This window comes from Saccoglossus kowalevskii, chromosome 3 (genome assembly GCF_978046115.1).
Source record: "Saccoglossus kowalevskii chromosome 3, keSacKowa6.1, whole genome shotgun sequence".
In the NCBI taxonomy this organism is placed as follows: Eukaryota; Metazoa; Hemichordata; class Enteropneusta; family Harrimaniidae; genus Saccoglossus; species Saccoglossus kowalevskii.
This window is the reverse complement of record NC_140643.1, coordinates 44,187,816-44,200,163: the sequence shown is the minus strand read 5'-3', so window position 1 is coordinate 44,200,163 and position 12,348 is coordinate 44,187,816. Positions and strand designations below refer to the sequence as shown.

The following is a 12,348-nucleotide window of genomic DNA, read 5'->3' as shown; positions in this document are numbered from 1 at the left end:
AAATCGATTACATATTGAACTTCTGTATATGTGTTTTTTCTTTACTGCCTTTCCATGTGAAAATAATGAGGTCATACTCATGTCGCAATACTTTGAAGCTGATGCCATGTTGATGCCATGAGACTGCGAAGCTGAGGCCTTGATGATGTCACAGAATAAGCGAGGAGAACACAGCTTCAATTTACAATGACGCGAAGCTGAGGTGACAATGAAGCCATGCGTAGGCAACAATGATGCCACAAAAGCCAATTTGAAAGCTTTCACAAGAACTGTACTGTATGTCCCACATAAAGTATTAAGCACATGCAAAGAATGAACAGAATCGGCCCAAGGGATTCTGAGATATGACTCCGAACGCACAGACGAACAGACGCACGGACGGAAACCGAATTATAAGTCCCGGTTTACGGACTTTCACAGCATTATAATATATATATAATAGTGGAACATACTAAAAAGACGATTTTAAAATATAGAAAACTGGTACAAACATTCTCTCTTTTGAATGCTCAGCAAGATTTAGCAAGGCTGTACATAAATAATCAAAAAAAAAACATGGTGAAAAAAAAGTAATGACGGATCCCCATATTATGCACTATATTTAACATTTAACAAAACAATAATAGGTTTAAATTTGGAACTGTTACAGCCATTTTAATTATGAATATTAACAAACTTTATACTGAGTGAATGGTTATGCAAATTAGCCATTATCTCCACTTGTCTTTTTCAGTTTACCATAGAAGTTAAAATCTAAATAGCTTGCACAATTCTTGTTTATTTTGAGTGAAACTTTCACACAACGTTTATCAGTTGTTTATTAACAAAGGGGCATCCAGGCGTATATGTAGTATGTTTTGTTTTCATATTACAAAGTTGTCAAGCAGGATGTGTGCCGTATAGTCAATCCCGGTCAGTACATGTATTTCACACTTTGAATGTCATTGTCCGAGAATGCAAAGCTTTAAAAATATGCCCAGACATCCTTTTGTTCGTAGAGACATCGTCAAAATAGTGTGAGAATGTCAAGACAAACTGACAAAAACTGTAGGAGCTAATTAATTTTTAATCTCTCTGACCAACCAGAAAACACGAACGGAGATAATGGCCGTTTTATGAAAGTGACGTTAATCGTCCACAAAAATGGCTATTGCTTCACGATGACATGACAAAATCCATCATACACCGACGCTTGCTGATGTTCAATCGTCAGATAAAAAAATAAAATAAAAATATTTATGAAACCTTTCGTGAAAACTGTCATGGCGTTGTGTTGTCTTTTCCACTTAGGAAGGGGCACAATGGATTACGTAAAGCCGATGAGATATTCATACAGTTATACAAATATAGCGATCCCCATTGGGTGAGTTGAGTCTAAATTTACCATTCCTCAAACCTTTAAAAAATACTCTGTCTGACGCAGTTTTTCACGATCTCCGGTGAAATGAACCATGCAAAGTTAGACGGCCAGGTTGAAATGGGTCGTAATATTTTGCTACACAACGGCTATTCACAGTTTTTGTGCTCAATCGCTCAAACGCCGGTGAGAAAAAGTCAAAATGGAAGACAACTATTGTAAATACCCTGACCTCTGGAAATAGCTCATTCATAGAGTGCCATATAGTACCAGAGGTCGCAGAGCACGGCCATACAACGTACTTTGCAACATCACTACAGATGCATGCTAGCTGACAAGGGGGTTTCCGATTATGGTAACCGAGATGGCATCGCAGAGTGCGTGATTTTTCCGCGGTGTTTAAAAACAGCATCTCGTTGCCGATGTTTCTGTAATTTTCGGGGTATTTTTTATTTTTAAGTAACCGAGCATTTCAAGTTAGTGTATTTTCCCTCTGAAACGTTAGTTATCGATGACAGCACAGCGATGGTCTGAATGGTGTTTATCCACTACTACATCGCAATGCTATCAGCACGGTGATCGTTACAGCGAAACGACAAATGTATAATTAGTCAGTTTTATAATGCCTTCGGACAAAAAAAATGTTGTCCTTCAACAAAGAGGGACTGTGGTCCAAAGCGTCATCATGTCACTGATCAGCCCGAATTGGAGTCAGAACTCATGAAAACATCTTGGTCATAATATGAACCAGCATCAAATAATTTCAGGTTGAACTGTACCTCTGCATTCATGTGTTTTTTTGTTTTTTTTTGGCGGACCAGGTTTTCTCTTTTTACAAGGAACGTTTTACGATATAAACGTGTTAGCACCGGCGGCAGCCATATTGTTGATGTTATGACTGAGTGGAGCATGCGCAGAACTTTCAACGAGGAGGAGGCAGTGATTTGCATAATCGTCTGTCAATCTATTTTAATTAGCCTCGTCGTTAAGCATGTAGAAAAACAATGACACGCGTAGCTGTTTATCGTCGCATTTTTATTAATATTTAGCACTATTCTAAATACAAAATTAACTATTTTGTTTTACTAGTGTGAAGACAACCTTGCAACATCATAAAATAGTTACATTGTAGTTGGTGTCCAGTGGAGACTATAAAAGCTCTATCATTCTGTTCTAATAGCTGAAACAAATTCCTGTGAATTTTCATTTGTCGAATGAACTCTTTGACAAATACAGAATACTGTGGAATACTTTATTTTTGCTGGAATTAATTTTCGCTGAAAAGGCTTTTTGGGCGTTTTGTATAGAATTTAGTTTTACTGATTTTTGATGAGTTTAATGTGAAATATAGGAAAAACAGTATATTCGCTGGATTTTATTTTCACGAAATCATCCCTTCAGCGAAAATAGTAAAAATAAATTCCAAGCGAAAATAATTTATTCTACAGTACCTATTTTTGAGTACAATTTTCTTTATAAAATGTGGATGCAACGTTTTGTTTTTATGTATTTTTTTGATTTGATAACTTTGGACTAAACAGATTTTCTATTAGCTTCAGATCTTGATCAAAGTTTGGCACCCAATTCATAGGAGTGCTTATATTGATTTTCTTCTGACATCTTGTTTTCTCTAAAGATTATAGGTTTGCAAATGTGAGTAGGTTTTGAAACCCAGTCTAGTATTCCCATGGGATACCAAAGATATTAATACAAGATAAATGATTCGTTTCATTGAACACAGACAACAATGCATATTTCCACTGAGATCAGTGACCTTTGAATGTGTATCAGTCATCAGTCAAGTAGAAACAGTCAAAATATTAGATTTTCTCAATTTTTGCATGATATTTTCATACAAGACATTTGTCATTCATACTCAGGGAAGACTTTATACTGATGAATAAGGTGACCAAGTTTGATAGAGTTTGGAATAGAATTAGTAAAGTTATTATGCACACAATGACAATTATTCACGACGGGAACAACAAGGCTGACGACGACAACGCCGGACAGAAATTTTTCCCTGTTACAGGCAAGGTAAAAAAAAAGTACTGATTGATTTATTTTAGATCAGGAGAGTGTGATTCACAGTCAGTGCCTCGTCATCTTCTGCCATCTTTCATGTCAGATCAGTGCTCTCCATCATCACAAATTGTTTTAAGAATATAGATTAATATTATCACAAATACAAATAGAAATAGAAATGATGGTTTCCACAAATACAAATAGAAATGATGGTTTCCACAAATACAAATAGAAATGATGGTTTCCACAAATACAAATAGAAATGATGGTTTCCACAAATACAAATAGAAATGATGGTTTCCACAAATACAAATAGAAATGATGGTTTCCACAAATACAAATAGAGATTTGACGCAATACAATAGACGTTTTATGAACACAAATAGAGGTTTCACGAATGCAAATGTCAATTTTTATGAATACAAAAGGAGGTTTTATGAATATAAACATGCCATTTGAATTTTTGCACATATATATTTTATATTTTTAATGGATATTGCTTGCAACACTTGGCCTTCCATAAAATGCTTTTACAAGTTTTCACTTAGTATGATAATGCAATTACAATATTGTAGTGTTTTGATTCAAGTATAAATTGAAATTGTAGTGTTTTGATTCGAGTATAAATTGAAATTGTCCTTTGTTAGCAAATTTTGCAAGTTTACAAGTTTATTTTTGAAAGTGCTGTATGTACGTGATTTGGCATTTTAATATACCAGTCTTTCTAGCAATGTGTTGAAGTGTTATTGACCATTTACAACATGTCATTTAATTTGATGGTAAAATAATATTTGTTAATACACTGTAAAATATTTTATTTTCACTTGGAATTAATTTTTTCTGAAGAAATGGTTCAATGAAAATAAAATCCAGCGAATATACTTTATTTCCTATATTTTACATTGAACTTGTCAACAATCAGTGAAAATAAATTCCATACAAAACATCCAAAGAGTATTTTCAGCGCAAATTAATTCCAGCTAAAATAAAGTATTTTACAGTATTCTTTATTTTATTGTATACTTTTCCATTATTATTTTTTTTTTCATTAATTTATAATGTGATGCAGTTTTTATGCTGTATCAAAGCATTTTTTGCATTTTTACAAAGCAACTGATGGATATTTCTATATTATATTATAGTATATACAACTGTATGTATCCCAAGATGCAGGAGGTAAATGCAAAGTTTAAATGTGATACTGAGTGTGGTTTTTTTGCATGCATACATATATACAAACTGTATGTGATTGTCAATGAACAAAAACACATTGTTTTGAAAACAAGCAGCCTCTCCGCTGAGATAGCTCTGCTGTTATCAATGCACATTTCAATTAAAGAACAGAAGATATCATTATAAAATGAACAATATGCATAGTATCAATGCAATGGGGTTTTTAACAAGAAGAAAATATCACTTTTTACCAAAAATTACAAAAATATTCATCAAAATTAGAGAATTGAAGATATCATCATGAAATGAACAAATTTGAGAGTGGTCCACATGTAGTACCTATATATGTGATATCAAAGCAATTGGACTTGCGGTTTTTAACAAGAAGTCGAAAATATCACTTTTTACCAAAAATAACAAAAATATTCACCAAAATTAGAAAATTAAAGATATCATGAAATGAACAAATTTGAGAGTGGTCCACATGTAGTACCTATATATGTGATATCAAAGCAATTGGACTTGCGGTTTTTAACAAGAAGTTGAAAATATCACTTTTTACCAAAAATGACAAAAATATTCACCAAAATTAGAGAATTAAAGATATCATCACGAAATGAACAAATCTCAGAAAGGTCAACATGTAGCATCTATATATGTAATATCAAAGTAATTGGACTTGCGGTTTTTAACAAGAAGTCGAAAATATCACTTTTTACCAAAAATGACAAAAATATTCACCAAAATTAGAGAATTGAAGATATCATCACGAAATGAACAAATCTGAGAAAGGTCCACATGTAGCATCTATATATGCAATATCAAAGCAATTGGACTTGCGGTTTTTAACAAGAAGTCAAAAATATCACTATTTACCAAAAATGACAAAAATATTCATCAAAATTAGAGAATTGAAGATACCATCATGAAATGAACAAATCTAAGAGGTCTACTCCAGGTACATACACACCAAGTATCAAAGCATTCAGGCTTGTAGTTTTCCAGAAGAAGTCGAAAAAGTAAAACATTGACACGGACCACGAACGACGAACGCCGACGGACGCCGGACGCCGATGGACAATCAACTCATATGATAAGCTACGCTCGACAAAGTCAACAGCGGAGCTAACGATGCATAATGTAATTGGCACTGTTTTTATAAACTTCTCAAATTTCAAATCGCAAACATACCTGGCAGGTCAATGGCCACGGCTCTATAACCAAATCTAGCAAAGTGCTGTGGTGTACCAATATCAAACCAATTCTGAGAAGAATACTTTGCTCCATGCAGCAGCAACACTGAGCCTTTTAACTGGTCTTTTTTAGTCTTGTCAAAAATCTCTTGATAAAAAACATCACCAGTGGCACCGTCTACTTTCACCTTCATCTTTATGACTTCATGATTAGGGTCTGGCTCAGCTACGTTGAACCATAATTCTCTGGGAACTCCTTCCAGTGGGCGAGTTCTCCAGTTGTCAGTTTCACCAGATAACTGGTTGGACGACTGTGAAAGATCTACCACATTGACAGATTTATTGCCAATAGTACTACCTCCAGAAAATAAGTTAGTCCATATAAAATATGCACCAACGATGGCTAATCCCGCCAATAAAGGTTTGTTCACATTAACAGTCATCTGCCTGTCTGATTTTACACCTTCAGAAAAATATCAAAATAAAAAACAAATTTAAATTACACTCACTGCAAGTGTGAAGGCTAATTTACATATATCAAATAAAAATGCTGGATCCAATACGATCATTATGCTAAAATAACTGATGCAACATGTCGTCTTTTGTTACTTTTATGAGGTCAGTACGAATACAGTGAAAATCAAATGTTATAATAACACTTTTTGTAAACTGTGGGGGTACAACCATTGTCATAAATGTAGCGCAAATGTTTGTTGATGTTGATAATTTTTTTTAATATATTAGTAAAACGTTTTTAAAGCTTTCTTGCATGTTCTTTGGCTAGATCAAACTTTCTCTTGGTTTAAATTCTATTCCTAAATATTTATAATATATTTAGCTACATCTAATTCTTCTTTTTTATAAAAAAAAACTATGCTTATGATTTAAATGTGTATCATTTTTATCAACATTTTTTTGAAAACCAGACAAATACATTAATCGGTTTATTATTTATGCTTTTATTGATCGATTACGAACATCAAGCAATACGCTAGTGTGTGCCATGTTCAATAGTGATGTGAGATGGAATTCTGCTTTAGTGCAAAATTGGACAAAGGTAGTCTACTGAGTTTACCATAGTTTTCAAATCTGTAATTTTATCTTATATATTTGTTTGTATCTTTTTCTTTGAATATGGACTATGTCTAAAATAAAAACATAATAATAGTATTTTCTGAAGTAGTGAATAGAATATATTGTTATATTGTGCCCCGGTAGTGTCAATCATTGTCAATCAGGACTACATTCAAGAGAACACACAAAGTTTTATAAACAATGATAATGAATTTATTATTATATGAAGAAAACAAAATTAATTAATGATAGTTAATTACTATACAACCTAAAGTACAAGACATAATTTTTGTTGAGATAGAATTTCAAAATAAATTTTATTTTTGTGAACAACTCAACCATTAATTGTGAAACTTAATAGAATAAATTTATTTTGTTGTTTTGAAACCAACCTGATAGTTACATGTACGCAAATTATTTTATGCTTTGACCCTGACGAGACCAGCCAAAACTTGGGTTGACCTTTGACCTCTAACTAGCTTGACTGCTCAAGCTTCAAAAATGGTTTACATACAAAATATGTACCATGCAAGACATTGTAAGGTGCATTTCTCAAAGCTAAACAAGAAGAATAATGTTAGTTAAATTAATCTGTAGAGGCAGCTTAATAATAATATATGATACCCTGGATAACTATTACTAATGGAAAGAATCAGAACTAAACAGAACATTCACAGTAAAACAAGGAAACCACAGCGATACTACACGGAATCATGATAAAAAAAAGCATAGATTTACCTGCTGACATGATTTAATAAACACAAAATAACTATGGAATTACTAGGTTCACAGACGTGGCATTCTCAATATGCAAATCATTCTAATGGTATCAGCTGAAAAAGCTTAATATAAATATACCATTACAAACATAGATTACTGATTTATACCTTGCCATAAACCACTGGATTTGAATCTTTAAAATGCATTCAACTTGCCTGTATTGACTACCTCTAGATAAAGCCCACTTGTCTATAGTGACCACCACTAGATAAAGCCCACCTGTCTATAGTGCCCACCACTAGATAAAGCCCACCTGTCTATAGTGCCCACCACTAGATAAAGCCCACCTGTCTATAGTGACTACCACCGAATAAAGCCCACCTGTCTATAGTGACTACCACCGAATAAAGCCCACCTGTCTATAGTGACCACCACCAGATAAAGCCCACCTGTCTATAGTGACCACCACCAGATAAAGCCCACCTGTCTATAGTGACCACCACCAGATAAAGCCCACCTGTCTATAGTGACCACCACCAGATAAAGCTCACCTGTCTATATTGACCACCACTAGATAAAGCCCACCTGTCTATAGTGACCTCATTTAGATAAAAATAGGCCCATGGGCCTGACTCTCATAGGTAATTATATAACATTAGCCAAGCAACGAATTAGAAGTACAGCTGGAGTACACAACATATTTAACATGCATGTATTATTAAATACGCACACATACATGGAAGTGCTGACCACTGTCAGCTGGTGTACACAACATATTTAACACAATATATAGAAGATAATATTTGGTAATCGTAGTCCTTAATAATTATTAAAAATTGCTAGATGTTTCGAACAATGGCTCTTTATCGATAGCATAGAAGAAAATGTTATAACGTACTAGTAGAACATAGGAACGCAAGAACGCGCATGAACTACAAGTAGAATCACAAAAAATTCCACAATAACGCGCCTTTAATAGGTAGTGGGCTCAACAAATGAGTTGAACTGTTTGTTAATTCCATGGGGTTCTTTAGTTCCAAGGCGGAATATAGTTTCCTCCTCGACACGCCTGAGCTGATTTTCGTTGCTATTGACAACACATACACCAGAAATAGACATATCTGTAATATTATGTCCACTAGAATTAAAATGAAGTGAAACCGGATAATAACGATTTTTCTGTCTAGTTTGCCGTAGATGCTCAGCAAATCGATCACTCAATCGACGAACTGTAGAACCAATATAAAGTTCCCGCATTTAATACATGAAATGCAATATACAACATTCATAGTGATACAACTGGACATTTTCACATTTTACAGACCAGCGAGGAGATAAGTTCTACGTTTCCACTGATGCCTATCGGTACTACTGCCTGGCGCCGTGACACTAATTTAAGGAGGTTATTGATGCATACGGGTGAAAGGGGAGACCCTGAGAAATATGCTTCTGTCCCGTGTAATCGTCCTAGGTGTAATACTTGTCCTTTTATTACAGACACTAATCGTATATTTGGTCCCAAGAGAGATGTTGAGGTCAAATATCCGTTCAGTTGTATCACTATGAATGTTGTATATTGCATTTCATGTATTAAATGCGGGAAACTTACCGATCACTTTGTTTGGCAGCTCCGCCTTGGTCTGAGGTACTTTGAAGCCCATGTTCTGGCCTACTTTTGTATTAAAGTATACCTCTTTTCTGCCAAACAATTTGTGTGTGTGTGTGTGTGATTTAGTTATCCGGTTTTCTAGCATATCGTAGCATAATTAAACAACAGCAACAATAATAAACATGGCATTTACTCACTGCAGCAATATGCAATGATGAATGTGGAAATTCGAGAAAATATAAATTGGCCCACATTCAAATGAATAAACAAGACCAGTGACTATACAGAAAGTGTATTTTCCAAGTTGTGTTCAGTCATCACATGCTATTAGTACCTGGAATACTAGCCCTGCGTATAGTGCTGTGTGTACGGGGACGCGTTCGGTTGATATATGTCCCCCATAGATGTGGGGACATTTATCAACCGAACGCGTCCCCGTACACACAGCACTGTACGCAGGGCTACTGGAATACAAACAGTTCCCAAGTTGTGAGGAAACCCAGGGACTACTGTAAATATACGAATTGTGCAACTTCATGCCAACAATATACGTATAAACAAAATATACGTTATTTTTAGAGCTTCTTACCCAAAGTTTGCGAAGCAGGATAGCTTTGTAATATCAAATCGTTGACACGCCTACACAATATTACAACAAATCCTCGGGAGTTTCTGCGCTACCAAAACACCAATAGAAAACGTACAGGTGAAACGGACTGAGCGAATGTGTGAACATTTTTAGCATCGGTGTAAATTCGTACTAGTATGTACTAACAATTGAAACCGAAACCATGCTAACGTGCATTACATGGTATTCTATAATTTGTGAAGCCTTGTATTATTTAAACAAATTAGCGACGGTTTTCAGCGTCTTTGCTGTCATTACTTCTTGAAAACAGGGCTGCAAATAAATCGCTAACTAAGAGGTTATCGACCAAGAGGTCAAAGGCTGGACACAGGGGGCGCCACAGTCATTGCAATACATGTTATAACAATATTATATTTAAGACGCTGTAATGCAAAACATTTCATTTTTACCTGCGGCTTAATAAATGAAATTCAAAGAATTAAAGAAAAAATAGAATGCTGGAAAATGTATAAGCTGTATTATTATTGTTGATTATTTTAACAACTTATTAACAATAATAATGTACTTTTCTGATATTGTTAACATTTAAAGTTAATACAAAGGTAATTATTGAGCATTGAACAGTATTACTATCTCAATAAAAAGAATATGAAGCCATAGGCAACTATTGGTATTTGAATGCTAGAAATACTACAGTGAAACACGATAAGCATAGGATCATAGTAAAATAGGTCGATGCAAATTCTTCCAAGACTATTTCATCGTAACATCGTCAAATGTGTTCGCGAGAACAATAATTGTAATAAAAGGATGAATGACTTTTTTCGTACGAAACTAAGTTTTCTGTCACAAAATTGGGGCTACACAGTGTCCAGTGTGAAATATCTCAGACAAAGTGAATGCCATGATAGTTAAATAATAGTTACAATTAATTCACAATTACGTTTTTATTGAGCAGTTCAAGCACTGTTTAACGTATTTTGAGCTCTCAATAATTTTATCAAATGTTCCGCTGCATTTTGTGCAATCAATCAATCACACAGCAGCTGAACCATTTGGTAATTGTTATTTTCAACCATAATATATGATTTTTGACGCTTTCGTCATGTAACCTATTTGAACAATCAATGTCTTGTTTTCGTAGATGCCAAATAAATTGTAGAAAATCGTGGTAATTGTGGATCGGCAGCTGCCCCCCCCTACTTTGGGAGTTTAAAACAAAAACAAAAAAACTTAAAATAGAAAAGTTTCGAGCAACTACGTATTTGGTTTGTACACGATTTAAAATAAAACATAAGCCAGTTGCTGTACTTATTTATTACTGAGCGCGTTGACACTTTGACGCACAGAGGGTCAAACGTTACCTTCAAGTATTTCTGATTGACACGTTAGCCATGTCAGCTTCGAAGAAACGTTGCACACAATGTTGAATTTTTATAGTACAAGCAGTAATGTGAAGAATACCAGAATGATTGATGTATGACGTTGCCCTGACAGTATGTATGGCAGTAAATTCAACTGAAAATCGATCACACTCGCCACAATCTGATGATATAAATCATTTAAATTACGGCTTCTCTCTTTTTGGAATATGCGCTGGCACTGAAAATGGCCGCTTAGTTTTGTTGCTATGAAGCCACTAATCAAGCTCGATCACTTCATTATGATCTTCTTGGTGGTCGAGATTCCACAGGGTCTGCAATGCCTCACGGCGGCGGGCAGCAAATGACAGAATTTCGTAAACGATGCGGAATATATTCAAAAATATTGAATGTATATTATCTTTACTTGGATCATGTAATCCAAGATCTTGAGACGCGATTTGCTGATCACACTGTGGTCTGATAGCTGCACAAACACTTTTACCATGATGCAACATTGGTCAGCTCAGATCAACCCATGTGACCTCAATTAACAACTACTATGGGAAATTGTTGCAAAGGGGTGAATTTTTGAATATTGAAATTGAGAAGTGGATAACAAAGTTCAGTGATACACCAATTGAGCAACGCATAATCATGCTACTTCATCTATTGTTGTTTGTGATGTGAACTATTTCCCAGCCATCCACAGAATTCTCACAATATTCTTTACAACAACTGTCGAAAGCGTGTCATGTGAACGTTCTTTTTCTGCACTTCGGCGGGTGAAGTTATGGACACGATGTAGCATGGCTCAAGACAGACTCAGTGCTCTTGCAATGTTACTAGTACACCGAGGCACAGACATCATGCCTTCCCCAAAAGTGATTTATTCATGGAAAGCTAACTGGAGATAAATTAATATGCTGCCGCCAAAGTTGTAAACATAAACTGTGTGTTTTACAACTATCAATTGTATTAATCAGTCCTGTACATTAAATTAATGTTGCTCCTATATGAAGATAGAACAAAGGTGTTTTGTATATATTAATACAATATATCAAGATGATTTTATTGTTAAAAATAGATAGATATATATAGCCATTAACTTATGGCGCAACTGCACACCTCTACGCCTTCATACATTTATACGCAATTAAAGAAATGCATTTGCTACCCCCCCCCCCCCCAGTGAAAAAAAGCTCGCTACGGCCCTGCACAGTGTAAGGCCTGCTTATTTCTATTGA

At 34.8% G+C, this 12,348-nt stretch overlaps 1 protein-coding gene across 1 annotated transcript in view; it reads right to left on the bottom strand.

Moving 5' to 3' along the window:
* LOC144342154 (putative protein-lysine deacylase ABHD14B) overlaps positions 1-9,857 on the bottom strand; it is a 30,492-nt gene extending 20,635 nt beyond the window's left edge. The window contains exons 1-2 of the mRNA XM_085497251.1: positions 9,741-9,857; positions 5,747-6,211 (exon numbers count right to left, since the gene is read on the bottom strand). Of these exons, the coding sequence (XP_085353377.1) occupies positions 5,747-6,191 (445 nt within the window). The 5' untranslated portion in view covers positions 6,192-6,211; positions 9,741-9,857. The remainder of the gene's footprint in view (positions 1-5,746; positions 6,212-9,740) is intronic.
* Between the last annotated feature and the right edge of the window lie 2,491 nt (positions 9,858-12,348).